This window comes from Lepisma saccharinum, chromosome 2 (assembly GCF_977018435.1).
Source record: "Lepisma saccharinum chromosome 2, izLepSacc3.1, whole genome shotgun sequence".
NCBI classification, from domain to species: Eukaryota; Metazoa; Arthropoda; class Insecta; order Zygentoma; family Lepismatidae; genus Lepisma; species Lepisma saccharinum.
In genome coordinates this window covers 132,549,743-132,576,151 of record NC_139230.1, presented here as the reverse complement: position 1 = coordinate 132,576,151, position 26,409 = coordinate 132,549,743, and the positions used below count along the sequence as shown (strand labels likewise).

At 35.7% G+C, this 26,409-nt stretch overlaps 1 protein-coding gene across 1 annotated transcript in view; it reads left to right on the top strand.

The window, feature by feature from the left end:
• The window catches only part of LOC145984501 (uncharacterized), a 66,420-nt gene that overhangs the window by 24,111 nt on the left and 15,900 nt on the right, over positions 1 to 26,409 (top strand). Inside the window, exon 3 of the mRNA XM_083118155.1 lies at positions 21,706 to 21,807. Coding sequence (XP_082974281.1) covers positions 21,706 to 21,807 — 102 coding nt within the window. The remainder of the gene's footprint in view (positions 1 to 21,705; positions 21,808 to 26,409) is intronic.

Genomic DNA, 26,409 nt, shown 5'->3' with positions numbered 1-26,409 from the left:
ATAAAATGTGACCTAGTTTATGAGTCCTCTTCTTTGAGTCTTACAATATTTTTGAAGTATCATGTTTAATTCCTATTGATTGATTTGCAATATTCCTTCTTCATCCCCATTCTATGATCATTGATGTATACTGTTCATACTTGTCTAGTATAACTTCTTTCATAAACAAGCAGAGCACCCATATCGCATGAAATAGAGCCTCTGAAAGAAGGAATAGATATCAGATCGTTTTATTCAGTGTTCTCAACTGGTAGTAAGTCTTTGCACAGATTCCACATTTGTATCAAAGCCTCTTCTTGTCCATCTTTTAATACTTACTCAGAGGAGTAAATGTGTTGAGTATGTGAGGCAGTAGAATGTAATGCGACTTCAGGGGAAAAAAGTACAAAACCTGAATTTGCCACTTGTTTTCACATGAACCCATACATTTTCCCCCCTTTTATGCAGTCTATGGGACAAGATATCTACATTTATATGTACCAGACCAGATTAAATACAGTCCAGCCAAGGTAGACAAAAATAGCTGGAAAGGTCATTTCCAAACGGAAGAGGAAAAGCAGGTAAAAGCACACTTCAGACTTCCCTGTGGTATTTCGTTTATACAGATTTGCTTCTTTCATTTATTATTGCTCACTGTGGTGTATTGTGATTCATGATGACTATTTCATTTCATAACAAACAGTTTCGAAGTCGATGGAAGAAAACGATGACATTTTGTTGCACATTCAACTAAATGAGCAAGTCTGATTGCTGCCATGTAATTGTCTGTAACAAAGATGATTCAATGTGAAGCAGGTATTATTAGTGAATACTATCCTGATTAATGTTGTGTAAATTTGAGCTCAATATTTCAATATAGTTATCACATCACATTAGTCATATTACTACTTACTTTGCCAGCAGTAGAAATTTCATATGATTCAAACAATTTTCACGGAACTCCTTCCTTCTCAAAATGCCATTCCTGCTACAGAGCTCCAGACTGGAATGCGATTTGAAGTCAAAAATTTTGAAAAGGGGGTGATACTTTCATAGCGGCGAGCATACCTTCATATTTCTACTTGTAACAACTATTTTGAAGATTGTGTCATTGCACCACACAAGAATGCAATTTTTAAGTTTACTAAGAAGTATATAACGCTACATATTACTCTACAAGTGAGTACAAATAATCTCTTTCATAAAAATGAAAACTTAACAAGCTCTAATGTCCATCTCCGCCAGGATTATGTGCGAGCGAAGATGTGTTACTTGAAATAAAAGCTCATCATTTTCAGTCTGTAGTTAGAGGTCTGTGATTTCTGCCATCACCTCTATTATGACACTGAACAAGTCCTGTTGGCGCATGCACACTTCGGTCCATGGTTCTGGCTAAGGCAGCTAGACAGTATTATGTACAAATACACGTTGTTACCTTAGGTTTTTTGGTGGTGGTGGGGAACATGGAGCATAATAAAACAATATTATAAATATCCATTTCATTTTCTGTTTTTGTATTATTTACAAAGAGTCGTGCAGGAATGTAGGGGTACAGGGTATGTTGTACCCCAAGAAGGGAATGGTTACAATATCCCCTACTCCTGAAGCCATTAATTTACATTGTCTGAAAATTTACCTGACATGTGCCAAAAGTTACAGTTGTCAGATGCAGAGTTTATAACATTAAAACATGTTATTTTCAGTCATAACTCCAACATCATGCAGTTTCCATTAGGAAATATCATTGACATCTTTAAAGATTTTCTGGCATATTCTCAACATAGTAATTTCTGTGAAAGAGGTTCAAGAAACCTTAAAATTTCTGGAACTAATGGATATAGAGAAGACTTTCTGTACTGAATATAAAAAAAATTCAAAAGCCAAATGAACAGAGATCAAACTCCATTTTTTTCTGAGGCACCAGTAGTTTAAAAAATATCCATTTTTAAAATGTGTGTTGTGTTACAGGAATTTTGTGGCTGAACTTGGCACCCCCTTAATTCAGAAACAGTCATGCACTGCTGATTAAAGAGATTAGTTCTCTACACAGTGGCTTCCATGTTATACAGTGACAATACCAGTTCAGTTCAACTTTTGGTTTCCGTTGGGTGAACAGACGTTGAAATTTCACCCAGGTATCTGAAGAAATACGATGATTTACTGGTAGAATTACAATAATTTAAGGATAATTTTGAAAATAATGTATGCAAATGAAAATTTTTTTAGAAAATTAATATTTGGTTGTTATATATAGCTATAAAAATTTCTTACGATTCTTTTGAAACTTTTGTTTTTGAAGATGTACCAAATCAGTATTTTTCAAGAATTTTGAAGCATTTTAACTTTCTTTTGGATTCTGCAGGATTTTTGTGTATAATTTAAGATTTTAAAAATCTATTTTAGGATTTTTAGAACTTACTTTAAGATTTTTAGGGCCTATTTTAGGAACCTAAAATCACACTCTCTAGAACCTAAAAATCCGAGGTCAGTAGTACTAATATATTCCTTCTGCAGATGACTTTGTCCAAGGCTAATTGATACCATAGGCTATTTTGGCAAAATTAAGCTATATTTTCATATTTTCAAGTGGATTTAGCTAACTTCTAGATGTAGCAAATTGTCTAATCAAGCTATGAATTCTAAATCCTTGTACTATGATGATTAATACAATTCTCGTACTAGGATGATTAATACAATTCTCGTACTAGGATGATTAATATTAGTAGACTATTTTAGTCAAAATTAAGCTATATTTTCATATTTTCTGGTGGATTTAGCTAACTTCTAGATGTAGCAAATTGTCTAATCAAGCTACGAATTCTAAATCCTTGTACTATGATGATTAATACAATTCTCGTACTAGGATGATTAATATTAGTAGACTATTTTAGTCAAAATTAAGCTATATTTTCATATCTTCTGGTGGATTTAGCTAATTTCTAGGTGTAGCAAATTGTCTAACCATGCTACGAATACTAAATTCTTGTACTAAGATTCTTGAATATCTAGCTTGGGCCCTAAGAGTCATGTCACACTCTTGATTGGTTGAGAGTGTACTTAACTTATGCTCCAGACAGGTAACTAATCTTGTTTGAAAACTACAGACTACTTGATTACTTGTTATTTTTTTAGATATTCATATTTGCTTAGATCTAGTAAATTCTACAAGTATGTTACTTATTTAAGAGTTTAATTTTATAATATTTGGATCTAAATAATATTAACAATCAAGAGAGTTTTGAGAACTAAAATTGTTCTGTGACTCTTTCATTCTTCACATCATACACAAAAGTAATCTCTGCAATAAGAATAGCACTACATAAAGCGTTGTCTGGCAGAAGCTTATGGAATTCACACACAATCTTGATATTAGTTCTGTCATTGACTACCACTTGTTTTCTTTTTGATGTGTTAATAACAAACATTGGTCTGTGTGCCTTGAATTCACTAGGAGTATAGTATACATATATGTTTCCATCAGTTACTCTTTTGTAAAAAGTGTAAGCCTCATATAATTTTAGAAAACCATCTTGTGCTATGTCTAGATTAGAATTTTCATGGGAGAAAATCTCATTACGTTCATTTTTAAGATAAACATTTTTAATCTTGCAATCATCAAATTTGCTAGAATCTTTTTCTTGACTGTTCTCTCTCCCAGTCTGAAACAACACAATTACAAAATCTGGCATATCATACTATATACTACTGAATTGATTAGTGGCATCAAATTCATAATGTCCATCAGAGGCTGGTTTTTGGACACCCATGTAAGTGTAAAATCCAATAGGAACTTGTGCATTTTTTAGAATATTTGCTTTGTATTTGAGGGCATAATTAGTTTCATATTCTACTACTGGTATTCTCAGCTCCATGGTCTTGATGATACACTTGGCTGTTTCAGGTAAGGTGTTGGGTAATGTTGTACCATCAGGATTCAAAGTACTATAACGGATTAGTGCATTATTGTTATTAGCTGCCCTGCCAAAAGTGACCCTCAAACCACCTTTCCAAATGATGTCCTTGTTATCTGAGAAGAAACCAGGCAGCAGATGCTTGGGAAATAGTATTGTGTGGTTTTTGTCAGAATTTTTGTTCCTATTCAATATGTTGCATCTACTTTGGAAAATTTAACTGTTTCTATGGCAGTAGAAGTAATGCCAGGATAGTCTACTCTATCGATCACAGTATACCATGTTTTCTAATTTCTACTTGAGAGAACAAGTGTGGTACAAAATTATCTACTAGTTTTATGTTTGCACCAGGGGGAAATGTTTCATTATTTTCATTTTTTACTATGTCAAATGTAATATACAAGTCAGCCCTGTGAGGATGTAGATAACTGTCACCCATATATACATCAAATTCAATATCACGACAAGGTTCATTGAGATTAGCAAATGTACGACGATTGGGAGGAAAAGATTGTAATTCATAACTTTCAATATGCTCCATGTTAGTTGTTATTTTATATATTAATTTCTGTGATTGCTGTTGTAGAAGCACCAGAAAAATCTACTACTGCTACCTTTTCATTGGTTACCACCAACTCTATGTGGTCTAAATGATTGTGAGATACTGGAAAATAGATAGGTGAGGAGGGTGTGTAGATGATAGGTTCCATGAACTCATAATTTGGTTTGAAAGTTTTTCCAGTTTGTTTGTGACCACCTACAACCTTGGTGACAATGAAGTTCGACCAGAAAGGAATACGTGATTAAATGCACAGAGGCATAGGCGGTGGAATGGGTGACCCGCAGAAGTGACGCATGTGTGTAAGAGGAGGCGTGTGAGCAGGCAAGAATCGTGATCCCAGCATGTTGCACCCAAGGTCACGTAAAGAACGAAAACGGCGAACTATACGCGTGACATTGAACTTCGACCAGGCACCAGACCCATATGGAAAATTCCAGATAGTGGCGCATTCGACGGAAGCTTGACGTCAGGGACACGATAAGGGAGTCCGCCGTATATAAGCGCGTGCTGTGCACCGAGGAACTGCAGTGCATCATCACCATGGCCAGGGGCAAACCTATTGACAACACCGTGAGGAGAAGAGTGGTGGAGTTGCAATGGGATGGACTCAGTGAACGGGAAATAGGGCGCCAACTGAACTTACCCAAGTCACTGCATCATGAAACACCACCAAAATACGGGTACTACAGAGCCAGGTAAGGCCCCCCGGTCGAAAACGCCTGCTGAGCGTGCGTGACCTACGGATATTTAGGCGCTATATCCAGACCAACAATCATGTTTCTGTGGCCGAATTACGACTGTGGACTCGAGAACGCTTTCACATTGAAGTGTCAACCAGAACCATTCACCGTTACCTACAGCGATGAGGTTACCGAGTGTACAAGGCGAAACGTAAACCCTTTCTTTCCATGTTGAACAAAGGCAATCGACTATGGTGGGCACGAATGTACCGAGGATGGACATTTTGGCAGTGGAACAGGGTTTTGTGGACGGACGAATCCATTTTCAATGTTGTGTATGGGAAAATACGGAAAACAGTCATTTGTCGGAAGGAGGAACAGAATGAAGCAAAATGTTATGCACGTCGGGTACAGAAACCTGCGTCAGTGATGGTATGGGGATGCATGACGGCATCTGGGGTTGGCCCACTACACGTCTGTGAGGGCATTGTGAATGCACATGCCTATACACGCATACTGGAGCGGCATCTTCCCACTGTGCGAAGGCACCTGTTCCACACGCGGCGTCTCATCTTTCAACATGACAATGCCAGGCCTCATACAATGCGGCTGACAAGAGAATGGTTGACTCGCCATCACGTGCGAACTCTGCCATGGCCACCATCGAGTCCCGACTTCTCGCCCATTGAGAATGTGTGGCGTGTTCTTAAGCGACGTGTGCAACAGAGGGGACCCACGACAGTGGCCGCTCTTATCGCCTGCCTGCAGGAGGAATGGCACTGCATCAATGTGGAATACCTTGAACGACTTGTCTGCAGCATGCCCCGATGCATTGCCACAGTTATTCGCCAATGGGGCGGCGTCACACCATGGTAAACAGGATCCCCTCTAACAGTGGTCGAACTTCAATGTCACGTGTAGATGGACGAAAATGTTTTATTTTGTGTGGACACCATACATTGCTGTGTTGCAGCGGAAATTTATGTTTTCTTTTGTTCCATGTAGCCTGCTGAATAAAATATGTTCAGCATATGCATGTGTTCTCCTTCTTTCACAACGCACTCCTATATTTGTGACTGGTCGAACTTCATTGTCACTAAGGTTGTATGTTGCCATCAGAATTAGTAATCATTCATTCTGCCATATTACAATGGATGTTCATAGTCTGTATGGCCAAGAATTTAGGAATATTGTCACCTACATGTTTTACGTGTTTAATGGCAGGCTCAAGTTTTGTGTTGTTCTCAAAACCTAGTAGGTTACCAAGTGTACCCAGATCAACTGTTTCAGTTGCAGAAACTAATTCTACTCTGTGTGTAACAGAATTTTGTGATAGTAACACACCTCTAGGCAGATGAGCTTGTAATGTTGATAGATTATACTGACCAGGAGTAATAATATTTTTTTCATTTCATACTGCAACCCTATTATTTTGTTCTGTGATATTAGAAATAAGATACATACTGCAGAGAACATGTAGAGCTATAGATTTAGTAGAAGCTAAGTTTTGGTATTGAATTCTCACTGTGAGATGGAATACTCCCATGAAGCTTTAGATGCCACAATGCTTTCTGGTAATCTTCTATTGTTGGTTTATTTATTTGAGATAAGAAGGCCAGCATAGAAACACACAGGTAGCAACAATTTACATCCTCAAAACTCTGGGTATGCTCGTCACTATAATAAAGATTAGAAGTATTAAGATATCTGACTAAGCCTGAAGGTGGTTTTCCTCCAAAAGAATCAAAAACAAGAGCTATGTTAGCTTGTTTGTAATAACAAATCCAGTGAGTGCCTTGATTTTTGAAACTATCCAAATTGACTACTCCACACACTATTTTATATGGTCCCTTGAAGGGTAAGGAATCTGATATGAAAACACCTCTGAAATATTTAATTTTCAGTAACTTAATCAAATTTTCAATATCATAGTTGGATAATAGTTCTATTTTTTATATTTTCTCAAAGCATTCTTCTCGATTGCCAGATTATGACATTTTTACTCATCTAGTTCAGCTTTGTTCTTCTTTGCATCAATTACTGTTTTTGCTATAGCTGCACTACCTCCTGCTAGACTCCCCACAGCACCCAGAGCTCCTAAACAAGCTGGGATAGTGAATAAGAATCCACCAGTGTGTTTCTTTTTTCTAGAACTCTGCAATCTTTTCAACTGAGGTGTACTAAGTATTAATTTCATTCCACGACCTCTACTTAAACAAGATTTTTTCTTCTGTTGTTTTTTTAGTGAGGGGATTGTCAAAGGATCCTAGAGATTTTAGATCTAAATAAGGTACTTGGTATACAATAACTTTAGGTTTCATAATGATAGGTATTTATATACTCGTATATATATTTAGTATTATAGTCCCCACCCTAATTTTTGTTTTGTATTCATGATTGTACCTAATGCTGCTATTTTTTCACCTAATGAAGCATCTTTGCTAATTAGTCTTTCAAATGCTACTTGTTCCAATTTTTGATCAGCCTTATGACGAACACTAAGGTCATTGTGAGTATTGTAGGCAATGTCATGGTCTTTACAAGCTGTATCCAAACGATTAATTCCTTTGTCTTCTTTCTCCAGTTTTGTTACCACAGCATTGGTAACCAGGTAAGTGCATTTCGAAAGGAAGTTTGTTAATAATGTCATTAACTAAACCCTGACCCTTCCAGAATTTGGGAGGTAGAGTATTAATAATTTTAATTAAGTATCCTATGCCTTTACTCTCATTTACAATAAAGTTGGCTAGTTTAGCACTAATCATATCCACAATGCCTATTTTTTCATTATAGAAATTATTATTGCCAGCATTTTCTTCTCCTGCTATGACGAACAATCTATCTATGAGTTTTCTCACATCATCCACCCACACAAAGTCTTTGGGTAGAGTATTGTAGTGTTTAATGCTACTACCAGTTATAAGTTGGTTCCCTATAGGTTTAATCAAATTTTTGTATTAGTCTCCACTGCTAGATTTAACTCTATTCTGACTAGCATCATTGTTTTCATGTAGAGTAAAAATTTCTGAGTAACTCTGGTAATCATCATCTGTATAATTTCTAGGATGTTTCTTGGTGATGAGTTCCCACAGTCCCACAGTGCCAGTGCTCCACCCAAATTGACTTTTAAGTCATCTCCTTGAAATGTAACTAGATTTTCCAATTTTCCAAACTACACCCTCATTAGGCTCCATGGTTGAATATAATCCAGTACTCAGGTAATCTCTTGCCAATGGACCTAATTCAATTTTTTCTGAATCTCCTATGGCCTTAGTAGGTGATTGTTGTAGTACTAGAGGAGTATGAATACTAAATATTGGTGTAGGAGGAAAATCTGCATAATTTCTAGCAGCAAGAGATGAAATTCTTATTTTGTTCTGTAACACCCTTAATTTCTCTACCAAAACCACTGTTAGCATCAATAATTCAATAATTGGTTGATCTTGACGTTTGTGTTGTTCATAGTATTCTCTATTCTCAGATTTCCAGCCTTTAAATCTTTTAGTCAGATAGTCACTTAAATTCAAATTGTTTTCAATTTTATATTTTGTCATTTTTGTTCATAAGTTATTTATAACATCACAACGTATCTTATAATGACTCAACATTTATAAAATTGTTAATTTTGTTTCTATATTTTCCATTGTTTGGTTTTTGAGTCATATCAATTGTGGCAAATCCAAAATCATCTTTGTTCCAGCAGGACGAAATAGAATTTTGAAAATTGGCTGTAGTTTAAATCTCCTCCTACATAGTTATTATATACATGTTTAAGATTAGTGTGGTCCTGACGAAACAGACAAACTAGATTTGTATTATCACAAAGTAACTGTTTGGGAATCTTAGAATAAGTCTGAGCCAGATAAAAACAGTCTATTCCCCTATGACGACCCTGAGTAAAAAAAAAAAAATACGTACTTTATTTTGATTTTCTAAAATTACATCATCAAAGACTACAACTGAGTTTTCAAAACAATGGTCAAGTGGTTTTATTTCTGATTTAAAGGTAGCTATGCCCAGTCCTTCATACAGTTTCATAAGCTGCTGGCATTTGGATTGCTCTAAACTTTTTGCGAAAACATACAAGTGTCAGTTCTTCCAGTCTAACCAATTGGGGGCAAGCAGAAAATTATCTACAAGTAGTGTAGTTTTTCCACAACCAGATAGACCTATATGAGACACCTAATATTGTTAGGTAGCAACTCACCATTTTTCTTTCTAGTTATTAGTTAATCAGGCAAACGTCTTACCACATTCCATGTTGTTGTCATAGAATTATTTGGTCTGTGGTAATCCAACTTTTTTCTGGAAGTCCCAGCCATTCCACTAATAACTTTTTGTTTTTTCTATGTAATACTTTCTCAATAAGATATGTATTTGGGTATTCAGTTTTGCTAAGTACAATTCTTTAACTTCAAATAATAATTGGTCACCAGTTTCAACATCAGAAACAGACAATTGTTTATCTTCATGTATTTTATATTTATTGGTAGTATTATCCGAAGATGCTATTAGTATTTGAAGTGCCCTGAATACACCACCTTTTCTTTGTATAGTGAAAAGTATCACCTCAAATTGTTTTCTCTTTTTCAAATATCCAAATTTTAAAAATTGAGTAGTACCATTGAGGGAAAATTCATGAGTCTGTGAGTAAGGATATCATTGGTAAATATTACCAGACTTAATATATGTCCAGTGCCCTCTAGTATTTGGAATACTGTGAAATCTGACAATCTGAGCAGAGAATAACTGACTAGATTCTACTTCATCTAGTCTGCTCAACTGTGGTTCCAAGTGTTCTCCCATAGTACGAACAATCTCATCATAGCTAGGTTTAATTTTCACATCAACATACAGTTGTTCAAATTGTTTATTTAAATCATGAAGCTGTGTGGTGAAACTTGATAAGGTTGATTCTTGATTTATTTCTATAGTCCCAATTTGAAGCTTAATATTTGAAAAAAATTACTGTAAACTTCCCACAAGTCTTAATTTGGAACTCTGGCTAGGAACATCATGTACTTGGCTTCTGATTTCCATAAATAATGAGTGAAGTTCACAGACAATTTGGTTGATAGCAAAGTGGCAATAGTTTCTTATTTGTGCAATTTCCATCTGAATGTTTTTAATATCTTCAGACTTGAGTATTCTATTTACTGACCTTTTCACAACTCTTAGTTCCTGAGAAGTAGGTAAGCTAGCTACAGTATCCTGAAGTGTTGTCAAAGCTTTTTGTACAGCATCTAATTCAGTGGCATGAGCTACAGTACTTAAAGCATTTTCGAGTTGTTTTATGTCATTTTGTGTAGGTGTTGATTGTTGAAGTGTTTCTAATTTGTTTTGTATGTCATCTATCAATTGATGAAAATGAGACAATTCAGATTCAGTGTTCAGATTTTCCAGCTTAGTAATTTCTTCTTGGACTATATTCAGAGTTTCAGTAATGCCAGGTAATTTTGATCACAGTATTTCCTGGACACTACTTAGTTCATTTTTCATTGTTGCCAAAGTATCCTCAATGTGGGCTATGGTACTTTGAAATATACTCTTTGTTTGATTATTTAATTGTTGTTACAGTTGTTCTACATTAGTAGTCTGAGCTTGTCTGAATTTCTCAACCTCATTTTTAATTTGCCTACACTGTCTTCTAAGTTTTGAAAATTGTCTGTTGAGGCTAAATTAGTGTATTTTTGCAGTAAGGATTTTAGTTCATCATCAATTTTGAGAATAGGATTCAGACACTGAGACTGGAGGCTAATTATCTCAGATTGGAGACTAGAGTTGAGAGTTTCTTGTAATGTTCGTAGATCAGTACGTAATTTTTTGATTCTAATATCAAGGACAAGAATTTCATCACTGTGATCGTTGTGTTTTGTATGCACAAAAATATCATTAGGAATTTTGTTAATAGTTATTTATTATAAAATAGATAATTTTAATCTCCAAAATCAGAAGTATGAGTTTGTTGTAATCTTAAATAGTTTATGGAAATTTTGAAAAATTTTAAGAAAATTGAAAATTATTTTTTGGAATTTTAACTTTAAAATTTTTGGGTAGGACCATATAATACCATATTACTCCAAAATCTATTATTTTCTAGTTCCTCAAATACTATTATATGTTAAAAATAATTTATACTTAACATAGTCTCTTCGTTATGGGAATACATAGGCTATAGCTGCCTTATTGAAAAAGTGTATATTACTTTTAAGACACCCTGTTGTCTCATCTTGCTTTTAAGGTATAGCATAGCCTAAATAGTTCATAAAAAATGTAAGAACGGTTTCTACTTAACACAACTCATTGCTTATGGGAATACATGGACTTTATCTGCCTTATTAAGAAAGTGTAATTACTTTTAACACACCCTGTGTAGAATGTGGGGATATTGATTTTCCACAGGCAGGCTTGGTATTTACTTTTCTACTCCAAAGGCTAATTACGACAACATGCAATATTCCAATTGGCGTTCAGTTATATGTATGGTGCAAAGGAACATGTATTTTGTTTTCTCATTGCTTATACGTACAAGCATAGTAGTTTTGTTATAGTGACCAAAAATATCATTAGGCATTTTGGTAATAATTATTTATTATAGGATAAGTGATTTTCAACTCTATAAATAAAGGAATAAGTATGAAGATGTGTCAATATAATCAACCAACTTAGAATGTTTTATATCTTCATACAGATTAGGTGTCTTGATATTATAAAACTATCTCTGTCCATATACAGAAGAGAAAGGTTTTATAAAAAGGCTTTATTGTATCATAGTGAAGTTGCAATATGTGGAGCTTAGATATATCCAGAACTGAAGCTCCCACATAGATAGGTTTGTTAAATTTGAACCATGCCTATTCCATTTGGAAAACTCATAATTTTTCATCATATATTGTACGAAATTGAAATTTTGGATTTGCCACTAATTTATTACACTTTTTTGAATCAGAGACTAGTCTTACATCTACATGCTTCCTAATATATGGTCTTACCATAGACAGCATTATTCATTAATTTATAGAAATCCTTATCTAAATGTGATGTAGCAAGTGTTCTGTGTCTTGTGTTAGTTTCAATGTATGGCTTTAACCACCCTGAATGCTTGAATCTGAGGACTCTTCGAATTCGTACTATATGAACCTTTTTCTCTATTAAAAATTTGAGATTCTTATAGTGTACGACATATCTTTCTTTAGTGTCAAGAATCATGAGAAGCTTTTTTCTTTTGATTCAGGGGGCTGGTGGCAAATCAGAAAACAGATTATGCAACTCATGGGGGAAAACCAGATCCACCTCAGAAAAAAAACATACGCAGTGTCATCAAAATTTTCTATGTCTATTGATGTAGATTCTATCCACTGAAAATCACCATAGGGGAGTTTCTGCATCACTGAATAACCATACAAATTATTCACATCAACATAGAATATATAGCTAAAGTGTTCATTTAGATTATATACTTTTGTCATATGTATGTTGTTGGCCCTTGCATATTTTTGTGTGCATTGTACCATGCCCCCACATATAGCTCTTTCTATAGAAAGAAACATATCCACATCTGAAATTAGCTACAGCTCAATTTTTGTTTCTAGCAACATAGCTCACCAAGCTAACCCTGGCAGACTGTAAAAATGTGCAGGGTCCAATTTATAAATATTCATAGACAATTTTCTAAAAGCTTGAAATACGTCAGCAAGAATTGTCAAATATAACTTTAGATAATAATAATTGTGCATGATTGTAATATTATTTTCTCTGAGTTGGCTGTTGAACTCCTTGAGAGAAGGAAGAGATTCATCATTAAACTTAGTATGGTCAGTCACACATTCATATGGATAGACCAATTTTTGTCTAATATGTTCTTTTCCTAAGCCAAGAAAATTATTAGTTGTAATTTTGAACTGTTCATCAGATAATTTGTTGGCAAGAGCATCCAGGTTAGCAGAGAGAACTCTCATAGAGTTTAGAAATCTCATCTTAATACTACTGTTTTCAGAAATATTTAGTGTTTTGCTAAGACTATGTATCTTTCTTGATTTTCTGCTTGAACATATATATGCTCTGGATCATATCTTAGATGCCTAATTAAATGATGGAAATCATAGCCACTGCCATTATGAAAGAATATGGGGACAAATTTGTCTCTTTGTATTTTGAGATTACAGCTATTACACAAAATCCCCAAATATTATCATGTGAAATGGTCATTATGATAAATTTTCTTATTTTCATTTGTAAAATATGATTTGCAGTGTGGGCAAATCTCAGTAGCATCATATAATTGTTCTTCAGCAGCAGATAATGGTACTCTTGGTTTTGACACAGATAATATTTTACCAATTTTCCTTACTTCTTCTTTCATTTTTTGGAAAAAAGTGTTTGACAGCATTAGGTCCTCTGTATACATAAGGCTCATTAGGTTTTAATGAATTACACCACACAACTACGTAAGCATAACTACAGACCTCATGGAGTTGATAAGGTGTAGTATAAGATATTTTAGGATCAGGGTCTGAATAGTTAAATGGTTAAAGAAATGCCTCAAAATCTGCTATTGTTATAGCTGGATGCTCCAACTGGGCCTTGTGTTGTTTGAATTTCTCAACTTCTTTTGGTTTGGGCATAATCATATGCACAGGTTTGTTCTCACCACAATATTTTTTTGTGTTCTTTAAGTTTCTGGATGGTAAGTTCTTGATTAATATATTTAATATAGTTCTGTTGTTTACAATTATTAAATGTAGTCAAACACCTATGACAAATTTTGATTACCCCATGATATTTAGTTATTTCACTTCTAACCAGACGAGAAAGATTACGAATTAGACAGTAATGGAAATTTTTGTCATCTGAAATAAGTAAAAAATCAATCTCAGTAGCATTATCATTATTAATATTACTTATTCTGAGAGGATAAACAAAATTATTCTCTGTATAAGCATACACATTGATTGCCAAGAAAAATTATTTTGCCTGTTTTTCAAATTTTGTTATATCAGTTATAGCAACAGGATATTGGATACCTGACATAGCATGCTTAAATTTTGTCTCATACTGTATATAATGATGGACTAGCTCTGGATTGTCTTTCCTGTCAACTGGGTTAAGTTTTGCCAAGACTCACCACAGAAAACACTTGTTATGTTTATTTTTTATATTTACTGGAAGAGGGACATAAGTAGAAGCAGAAAAAGGTGAGAATTGACTTATTTTCGGTTTTAGTTTATGAGGGAGTCCACATAATGCCCAACCAGATCCTTTAGCCTCAAATTCCTCATGTTTTGTAAGTAATGTGTCCATAAGCTTGGCATAAATTTGTTCCAAATTATCTGTATCACCCAAATACAAAGGCTGAATCTTGGACCAATTGTACTGTATATGATGTGTTTCATCAGGTTTCTCATATTCCGAGGATAGAGTAGTATAAAACTTGATAGATTTATTTTTAAGTTCATTTCTCAGGAGTTCAATTCTTGCAGACTTTATGATCTTCAAAAAATTGTTATCACAATGTGGCTCTGATTCAAAGGAGTAATCATTAAGACAACCACCAAAAGCTGTTGCACTAGGTGTAGTCAAAAATTTACTTTGTTTTGGTTCATAACCATCAGTTAGATCTATATCTGCTTGTGATTGAGATTCACAATGGGTTGGCCAGTGCATATTGCCAAGTGTTTTGACAAATTTGTCTTAGATACGAATTTACCACCAATGTGGCACTCAGTTTTACAAGTAGGATTAACCATTTTTTTATTGGGTATTTATATATATCTAATATATATATATATATATATATATATATATATATATAGAGAGAGAGAGAGAGAGATAGCATACATACCAATGTTGGCAATATTTGAGCCTTAGAGCATCTATAGTAACTAAAACTTTGTATTTCAAGCAACCTAAACACACTATACATTAACCAAAATTGTATATAATAGATTTCCAGACCACTCAAAATATTGAAATGTTGCAAATAAATCAAATTTTGAAACTCTTCTAATTTACTAGACAATATTAGTATAATATTCTAAAGAACAACTAACTTAAACCAACAATTTTAACAAATTCTGTCATTATCCAACCTTAAACACTTCCATGAATAACATTCGACTGAGGTAACATGTTTATGCATGTTGGAGAAAGGATACTAATGACACATACGCAAAAGAAAAAAAACTAAAAAGATCAATACACATGCACACAACCTTGTGCAAGAAATTCCAGACTGGATCCATACTAGTATGTCTAGGTTTTCAATAGACAGTATGTCCCAAAAGTAATTTACATAAAGGCACGGTGTATTAAAAGTAGTATTTTTTTTAATAAAATACCTTGTGGCAAATAAGAATGAAAAATGGGTGTATTAAAAGTAGTATCTATTTTTTATTGGTAACCAAGTAGTCAGTATTTTTTATCTAATAAATTATTTTTAGTTATAACAAATATGATAGCTTAGAGGTTTATAGAAATTATTTTGAGTAGAAATAAATATGATAGCACATATTTACAAAAATATAGATGATACATAGATGTGAAGAATGAAAGAGTAACACAACAATTTTAGTTGTTTAATTTACTACAGCGTGTCCTGTTTATACGTATAATAAAAGAGAGAATCATAAGTTCTAAACAAAATCTCAGAATGGTGTGATTGTTGTTTTATTTTAAGGAATGAGTCAGATTTTTTTTTAGCAACACATTCAGTGGTAGTTGTGCATGCGCAGTATCCAGAATATCTTGAAAACTGATATTATCAGTTTCTCAGTAGCCATTCGTCATGTAGTCGTCACAAGAAAAGTTGTTTTGTGTTTTAACGTTGTCCGAAGTGAAGTCTGTGACACTTGTGCAGAGACGATTTTGTGCACGTTATGGTTTGGGTGCTAAAGAAATAGTTCCATCATACATTTCAATAAAGATATGGGAAAAACAGTTGCGCGAAACCGGTTCATTTCTCAAATCTCCTTAGAGACTTCCTGGACGAGCATTTCAATGGAAAATGGATAGGAAGAGGTTCGAATTTTGTGATTTTTTATTTTGTGGGGGTGTGTTAAGGACATAGTTTACTGTACACCAGTTAGAGATTTGCAAGACTTGCATGATAGAATTGTGGTTTCAGTAAGCAACATTACCCCGCACATGCTTCAAAATATGTGGCTTGATCCTGACAACCGGTTTGACATTTGCCATGCCACTAACAGTTCACATGTGGAAGTGCGCTACTTTTCTTGATTTGAAAAAAAAATCTGAGTTGTTACATGTTTGTACAAAGTTTGGACAAAAAATATTGTTAAATAAAAAATGTTTTGATTTTTTTCTTTTATTATACGTATAAGCGGGACACGCTGTAGACTAGACTAGAATAGTCTCACATAGGATGCGACAAAAGCATTAGTAACCAAAATAATATTTAAAAAACTACCTTTGGTATAAGCAAAGGAAAAATTTACTAGTAATCAAGTGGTCTCTAGTTTTCATATCTAAGAAACTACCTTTGCTCCATTCTCAAACAAGACTACTCACCTGTCTGGAGCATAAGTTAAATACACTGTCAAACAATCAACAGAGTGTCACATGACTCTTAGGGCCCAAGCTAGATATTCAAGAATCTCAGTACAAGAATTTAGAATTCGTAGCATGGTTAAACAATTTGCTACACCTAGATATTAGCTAAATTCACCAGAAGATATGAAAATATAGCTTAATTTTGACTAGGATTGTGTACTAATATTAATCATCCTAGTACAAGAATTGTATTAATCATCATAGTTTGAAGATTTAGAATTCGTAGCTTGATTAGACAATTGGCTACACCTAGAAATTAGCTAAATCCACTAGAAAATATGAAAATATAGCTTCATTTTGGCCAAAATTGCCTATGGTATCAATTGGCCTTGGACAAGGTCGTCTGCAGAAGGAATATATTAATACTACTACTACTGAGGTCTAATGATAACTATTATTTTAGCAAAAGTTTCTACAGTCATTCTTTTCTCTGTTTTTCTTATACATCTTGTATCATGCTGATCTGGTGTTGTATCGTGTTGTTCTATCTACTCCGCCACAGAGGTCAACTACTAGATGACTGAAACTTCTCATTCATTGAAGAAAATATTTCACAATTATGTATGTTATAAAGCCACATGTTGCTGCTGCAGAACTCTATATTTACACGATGCATCAATAGATTGGCAATTGACCCAAGAGACTGAAGATAAGGAAATATCTGAGAAGATTTGTGTCCTGGCTAACTGACCCTCCAGCAGTGGCGCAACCACAAGGGGGGCATTGCCCCCCAACCTTGGCTGAGTGTACCTGCAGGGGGGCAATTACCAGCCACAATTTGAAATTTATGCAAATAAAAGTACTTTCTGTAAAATTTTCTTGCACTCTTCGCTCGCAATGCCTTCTTTCCTTAGTCTTATCAAGTTCAAAAGCATAGCTTGGGGGTGGTGGGAGTTGGCCCTGGACACGGAATGATCTAAATGAAAATAAGTTGTAAAATTGATTGATTGATTTGTGCTTTTAGGTCCACTTTATGCACAGAAAGGCTAATCGGGACTGGACGTACAGTTTAAAGTGGGATCTGAACCACTGTGCCATGTGCTTCCACCAGGTATTGAACCTGGGTTTCCTTGATCACAAGGCGACACAACAATATCTCAATCAGCAGTGTATTGTGCATGCCTACCAAAAGGAAAGATGAAGCAGTGAAATAGTTTTTAAGAAATGAGCATAGAATTTAGTGCTTTGGAAAAATGATGAAAAAATTTTCTAGATACAAAGATAAAGTAAATATTTGTTCCATGACCCTTATTAAATTACATTTAAAGGTATCATCATTACACTTCTGTTTGTGTATAATAGAAAGTACCATAACATTCTGCTGCATACTGTTTGTCTCAAGTGTTGTAATATCAAACATTCAGAATTAAAACTGTAGCATGAATGTTTTTGTTAATATTCTATCATCAATGTCATTGTTCATCATTCATGATACAAGTCGTGATCAAGGCTATAGAAGAACATCATCTTAAAATAAACAAGGAGTACATGATTATGATATTTATCACTTCTCATGTGCTAGCGATTTGGCTGTATGAACTACATGCATATTTTATTCAGTTGTGAAATATAAATAATTACTTGAATACTAATAAATAGCATATAGCACATATTTCATAATAATCCGGTTTCAAAAGTTAATATTGGCCACGTAGCTAATCGAAAACATCGTGCATTTGGCATTACCAGCTGTGTGTGTGTGTGTGTCGTTAAAATATGAAATGTCTTTCAATTTAAAATGCATGTTATATATTGTTGTTATCGGCAATTCTAAAAGTGTTTTTCTTGTTTGAAATTCACCCTACCCCTGCACGAGAAATTATTGGAAATTTGTCCCCTCCCTACAGGAATACCTTCCGGTTCTACTGAATAATATAACTATATGAAGACTTACATAATTAAGACTGCTCTCCATAAATTAAGCAACAAATGGTGATCATCCAATAGAATCAAACACAAGGCAGGAGGGTGTACATATTTTATTTGTAACGAAAGAAACAAGTGTCCCACGCCTTACAGAACAGAAGAAACACAAAACAAGGTACACTCGTGGGCAAAAGAAATCACAGGTGGTAAATGTTGGAGACGGAAAGTGACCGTTGTCTGACACTAATAAGGGATATGATCACCGCACGCAGCAATGCATGCCTCACAACGCCGCCGCATGCTGCCAATAAGGTTGTCCTCCAACTCATTGGGTATGAGGGTCCATTGTTGGGAGAGAGACAGTTGAAGGTCTTGGAGTGTTTGTGGAGGGGGCACAAGGCCAGCGAGACGTCTCCCCAGAGCATCCCACATGTGTTCAATGGGGTTAAGGTCCGGGGAACGGGATGGCCACACAATGCGTTGAATATGGTGTTCGTCCAAGAACCGATCGACTAGTCCTGCCCTATGGGGACAGGCATTATCGTCCTGCAGATTGAAGCCCGGACCTCGTTCTCATGCGAAGGGTTCCACATATTGTACAAGGACCTCATCCCTATAGCGCTGAGCTGTCATGGTGCCACGTGTTAGGATATAGAGGTCAGTACGTCCACCAATAGAAATGCCACCCCATACAAGCACACCTCCACCACCATATCTGTCCCTTTCAACAATATTGGAGGGATGGTAACAAGTTCCTGCCTCTCTCCAGACCAATCGGCGTCGCGAATCACTGTCCAGTGAGAACCTGGACTGATCAGTGAAGAGAACGGACCACCACTGGTCCAGTGTCCAGTTCACATGTTCTCGTGCCCAACGTAAACAGGCTGTCTTCTGATGCTGGTTGAGTGGTATACACAACACTGGTCTCCTGGCATACAACCCACCCTCGTGTAGCCGTCTGCGTACTGTACTCGTTGACATAGGCCGTCCTGTGGCAGCAATAGCCGCTGCACGCACTTGGGTAGCTGTTGCGGACTTGTTACGCCGACTTGTCAAATGGATATATCGGTCATCCCTGACCGATGTCACACACGGTCGACCTCCACTGAAACTACTCGATGCATTTTGCGTTCTCTGGAACTTGTTCCATAACCTGCTGACAACTGAACGATCGACATTGAGCCACCTGGCCACTTCGACCTGACGCTGCCCTGCTTCTAGTCTACCGATGGCACGCCACCGTAATTCACCAGCCAAATGATGCCTGGTTGCCATATTCGACCCTTTCCGCGCACTTGACTCACCTCTGCACTCTCCAGATAGAGACACACACCTCTTCCGTGCACGTGCATCTTCGACTCCAATACCTGGTACGCCAGAAATCCGTGCGAGGGCACGATGATCGCACTTTATGACTCACCTGTTTTCCCTAACGCATTAGTTGCTTTCTTTCAGCGTGCCCACCACTCTTCTTCTCTTTTCTCCAGCTGTTTTCTCTTTTACCTCACATTTTCTTGTTGTTGCTTAATTTCTGGAGGGCAGTGTATTACGGCTTATGTACCAACCAGAACCATAAATAAAAGGCATGTAAGTCTTCATATATTACTTTCCAGTTAATGATCATCAGTCGTACATACAATAATTGCTTGCAAAAACATTTTCAGTACGAAGTAACTGTAGACATAACTTTCAGTTGTTTTTCAAATACCGGTAACTGTAACTGAGTTACTTTTTAGAACGAGCAAAGGGCAGTGTATTAAGGCTTATGTACCAACCAGAACCATAAATAAAAGGCATGTAAGTCTTCATATATTACTTTCCAGTTAATGATCATCAGTCGTACATACAATAATTGCTTGCAAAAACATTTTCAGTACGAAGTAACTGTAGACATAACTTTCAGTTGTTTTTCAAATACCGGTAACTGTAACTGAGTTACTTTTTAGAACGAGCAAAGGGCAGTGTATTAAGGCTTATGTACCAACCAGAACCATAAATAAAAGGCATGTAAGTCTTCATATATTACTTTCCAGTTAATGATCATCAGTCGTACATACAATAATTGCTTGCAAAAACATTTTCAGTACGAAGTAACTGTAGACATAACTTTCAGTTGTTTTTCAAATACCGGTAACTGTAACTGAGTTACTTTTTAGAACGAGCAAATGTAACTGTAAATCTGTTACTTTTTGAGGCAAATAACTGGAACTGGAACTAGTAACTTTTAAAAAAGTAACTTTCCAGACAATAATACTCTAATATGTATACAAATGAACAAGAAAGACATATCTCATATATTAGGAGTAGTTTTCAAGAAATGATGCATTAATTGCTCCGTCATATATATATATATCTTCCATCAGGTGTATAAAGATTAAACTGCTAATTTATTGATGTTCTATAATTAATTTGGTTAGTCTTGCTGGCATTTTTCATCAGTTAAATTGTCAATTTGGACCCTTTTGCTGTGTCAGTAGTGAGGTAAGGCAAGTGCATTTATTTCCATCCAGTTAAAAGATAATACCATATTGCAGTTTGAAGGTGTATAGTTCGTCAACTTACTTGCAAATAAGGATACTGCCTTACCCATTTAGGGTAAAGGAAAGAAAATAAATAATGTGTTTGGTTCTTATATTCCAATAAACTATTCCTTGCCCATGTTCTGTACTGTGATACAACAGCCTGTAAAGGCAAGGGCCTGCCTACAGATTGCGGGTCTCACTCCCACATGCCTCAACAGAGGAGGAGGATCATAACCAGTTACGGGGTGATGGGTGGTCAGCACGGCAGACCGCTACAGTTGTTGTAGATATCCGTGAGTGTGTGTCCATGTTCTGGGTCTCTGTATATCTCTTGATTTCCTTGCATAACATGATCGAATTTCTCATTTAAATGGAATTTTAATGCAAATGTGCAATGGTATAACAAACTACAAGAATGGCATTTTGTGATTAAAATTCTAGTTTCCATACCTTGTTATCTACCCTGTATTGGTTAAGCAGTCTATGTATGAAACAGAGATATGGTTAATAATTACAATTTTTGTTAATTTTCTACTCTAAACATTTTTTGTGAGCATTGTATTCATGTTTGTCTTAGAGTCAAAATGCATTGACAGTGTTTGTAATTTTCTTTGCAGAATCGAGTGATAACTGCAGCGAAGTGCAACCTGTGTCAGAAACCAGCAGAGCTGATCTGTTCTTCCTGTATGTGTGTGTTCTACTGTTCCGAACACTGTCAGGTGAGTTCGTGATAGTTTTAAGGATTTAATGCAAGTCTGTCTGACTGGACTGAGAATTTATATGCATTAAATTCTAGCAAAATATTATGTCATAAAAACCTATAAAATATGCAAGATAAAATGACATTAAAAGTAATTATCAATACAATTCTTCTGGTATCCTCCAGAATATGAAGAAAGAGTAACAACTGTTAACACAATATCTAAATACAATTCTAATATGGTTCCATTATTTTGATGTACACTTCTCCATTTGTTACCTGACCATCCTGAAATATTTCTAAATTCAGAAATCGTTAACATGGCAATGTAGCTCTCAAGCACCAGCAAGGAGTAGTCAACTTTACCATACGTCCCTTTACTGGACAAAAAACACTGAGGTAAAAGATTTATATCCTTGGTTTTTACATGAAGTCAGAAACTATATTCACTCAACATACTAATAGAGATCAAAACAGAAAACTTAAGTATGACAAATAATTTTAGAGAATACTCATGATTCGGCATGTTAATATTGGAATCAGATAAACTGTTGAGAGGTTGGAAACACTGTACTCAATGTGGTCTACTTGGAGGTGGTCTGCCATTTTTCAAACTGTAGGTTTAGTATTGGTGGCATCTGCAGTATAGTTGTAGCATGCTCAATTTGTGTGACAGGGACCGCAAGATCGATTCCAAACCATAGCAGAAAATCTTTTCAGAAGGCGAAAGGCATTTGATGAAATATTTGTTCATATTCATGGGAATAATGTTGATTCTATCCCAGAGTTGTAAATTTTAAATTGAAGACAGATATTTCAATTTCAGCAGACAATTAGGTAACACATGACAGGTGCCGAAACAAGAGAGGAAGCATAGCTTAGTCATACTAGGACTTTGAAGTTGATGTTCTAAAAAAATTGCTTGTATAATGACCTTGAAATTTTCAAAAAATGGGAGACCAAATTGGGCTGGTGTGAACCAGTATGGCATACCGGTAGAAAATTAAGTTGCCGAAAAGGAGAACAGTAGTAAATTATTAAAATTGGCACTTATTTATTGGAGCTCATTGCCAAGTAGCTAGGGAATGGCCATCAATGTACTTGCTTATTTCTCTCTCTCTCTCTCTCTCTCTCTCTCTTTCTTGCATATTTGTGTTGTACCGTATAGCTCTACACTCTTCCCCACCCTGCCATCCATGGCCGACTGCTCCTTGTTGATCATATGTCATGATAAATGCAACAATAGAGTCTGCAATGAAAACATGAAATTAAATAAGTTCTTTGCTTTTTGCATAGGAGAATTAAAATTATAGCCATCAACTGATTGTCCCTTTTACAATTATTTGGTTTGATTGATCAAAATTCTTTAAAATATGAGTAGAAATGTAGTCACGTGATTTATCCATTTACTTATCATAACTGGCCATGCACATTTTCAGTTCTGATCTCGATTCATGTTGTGAATCGAAGTATAAAAACAGACACTTTAAGTTGTTATTTTACTGTATGTTTCTCGTCCAGTTGGTATCGTCCAGTTCTCGACAAGTTGGCCGACTTGTGTGCCATATTTATTTTGCATATGGGTGTCACAAGTGGAAAATGAGTTTAGATTTGTGGCTAATATTGACACCTTCCAAATGTAATACAACTCAAGTTCAACTTCAAACTGCTAGAAACAAAAGTACTAAAAGAAAATTGTCTCCAGTTGCAGTGAACAGGCTCTTGCCACAAGAAATTTCAAACTCACGAGAGTGATGAGTTTAACAGTGACCCTTTCAGTAATATACTATTTCCTGATTGTTGGACATTTGAAATGTGTTCTAAAAAATAAAATGAATTTCCTTGGCTTATTACAAAACACAACAATATAGGGTGTAAAGTAAAATTGATACATATAAATAAAAGATAGTCAGTGTGAATAGCATCACAATGCGTGCATACTACTAAAGAAAAAAGATAAAAGCAATTAAGTGCTAATTTAGTTTCTTTAAAATTTTAGTTGAAGGTTACATAAACTACACTGCAAAGTGTTTATTATTTTTTATTAGTCATTCAATTAATTTCAGAATGGACCTTCTACAATACAGCAGATGGCCAGCATCTGAAAAAATCAGTTGTGTTCCGCATACATAAGATTATATATTGTTTTTCATATTGCGATTAATTTTACTTTAAAAGCCTAGCTTAAAGGGATAATACAGAAGGTTATTCGCTTTATATCCGACCATGTTTGAGGGGTACTTAAAGAGATACCGTGCCGCCACCACCGATCATGTTCTATTGGAACCCCAGCATTGTGGACTATCGCCCAGCATCGCAGTTTCCATTCCATCAAGCTCCGGTGCAGGACAGTCATGGCAATTCTGTTCCACTCCTCCCTGCAAGCTTTCCATAGACCATCCAGGGTGCTTGGGTGGCGATGTTAAAGACGTCGTTTCAACAGTCCAAATTTGCAAAAATCCATTGGACTGGCATCTGGGCTTTTCACGGGAATGTCTTCAAACGGAATGACATGAATTCCTAATTCCTCTGCCATTTCCTGATAAAAACGTAGTGATGTTCTGGCGGTATGACCCGAAGCCTTGTCCAAATGGATCATCACCTGGTTCGCATCCATTCCATACAATTTTGGGATGTCTCTCCGATAGATAGGTGTCAGAATGGAGTCTTGGAAGTATCTGGCATTCACCTTCACGTTTTTGTCCAACTTGTATATCATCAACTTACCCTCATATCCGAATCCCATCACAACCATAAAGCCACGAGGGAAACTTTCCCTGCACTGACGAACAAAGTTGCTGCGCCTCTTGCCGTCAATATCATGGTATGTGATCGCCAGAATGTGACCACCAACAGTGAGATGGAGTTATGATTCATCCATTGTGACAACTTTCTTCCATTTGGAACCCGCTAGGTACTTTTCATACAGTTTCCTGCAGTTCGTCTTACGTTCGGCAATGTGATGCTGTAGAAGGTGGTGTACATGGGCCTTTCGCACACACTTCAACGTGAGGTGCTTGCAAATTGTTTTGTTCACAGTTGACGGTGTGAGGTGAAATCTGTGGGCCATATCACGTTGAGTCGGGGGATTTTCTTGGCACGCCAACCGACAGATCCCCCTTAGCACTACAGGTGACACTTGGCTTGCAGCCCTTCTCCTGGTGGTTTTCGTGGGTGAATGTTTCACAAGGAGAGCCTGTTGTGTGTAACGGGCCACAATAGCTTTCGCAGTAGTCACCCCAAGTGTTAACCCATTCTCCCGACACTGTTTCATAATGCGTACGTATGAAAACTTAGCATGGAAAAGGGACATTACATAACCCTCCCAATACCAGTTGATTTTCAGCACCATTTGGTAACATTCACTACCAACACTCACACACCTACAAGGTCAGACACAACACTGCTCCCACCAGCAGACTCATAGTTCCAGCATGATACGCCAGGTGGAAGTACCAAATCGACAATGGTCGGATATTAAGCGAGCAACCTCTGTAGATGTCAGAAAGGGAACATCAAAGTAGAACAAAGAGTATTTTAAGTTTGCTACAGGGACAATCAATGTTCAACAATTAATTATTTAACCTAATGTGATGTATAACATTTCACTTAATATTTGTGCTTTTCCATTGACCGTATATTCGATTAATGGTGAACTTGCTAAATGAACCATGTCAGGAAAATTAAATGTGTAAGTTATGCTTTCAATTGCATTTAAAATTAACAAAACAGAAAGGCAGGAGAAAAATAATAAATAATAAAAAATGAAGAAAAATTCAACAACTATGGCAAGAAAATTATGAAAAATTACATAAAAGCAGAAAAAGGGCTGAAAATGCCAATAAAATAAAGTGCAAAATAAAAATAATGTTTTCTGATTCTAGCTGGAGGGAAATGGACTGATATCATGTTTAGCACTGTTTCAAAGCTCAGAAAAGAACCTGTTTTTTTATTAACTTCCAAGTGCTAGCTAGTCATTACATTCCATAGTTGACCAAATCCTTTCTGAGGATTATGACAACAATTTTTGTATTTTTCGAACAAATTTGATGATACTTCATATTGCTTTTAAAATTAAACAATAAAAATAATTAGTTTCAAAATAATTGTAGACTTTTGACTTTGGAAAGTTATAATAATAATAATAGTAATAATATCCCGTGGTGTAACAGCCTATGAGAGGCCAGAGCCTACCTACCAACTGCTGGTCTAATCCCCATTTGAAGAGATGCGAGATCATCCAACCAGTTACAGAATGATGTAAGTTCAGCATGATGAACCTGAATGTCGTTGTTGTAGGTTTTCATGACCGGGAGTGGAAAGTTTGTGCTTTGAAATATATCTCATCTCTGAATTGTATATCTTAGCACCAGAAAGAAAGAAACAAACAAATACATTGAGCACAAAAAAAAAATTAATGTCCAAATTTGACAGCGATTGACAACTAGTGAATGCAGTGTTTCCAACCACACAACTTTTTCTCTCATTCCAATTTTAACATACATGATCTCTGAGCAATGTATGCACAGCATACAGACACTATCCAATGAAGCGTAATTTGTGAAATATATAATCATTAATAGGCATCACCTCATATGAGATCACTATGAAAGAAAGGGTT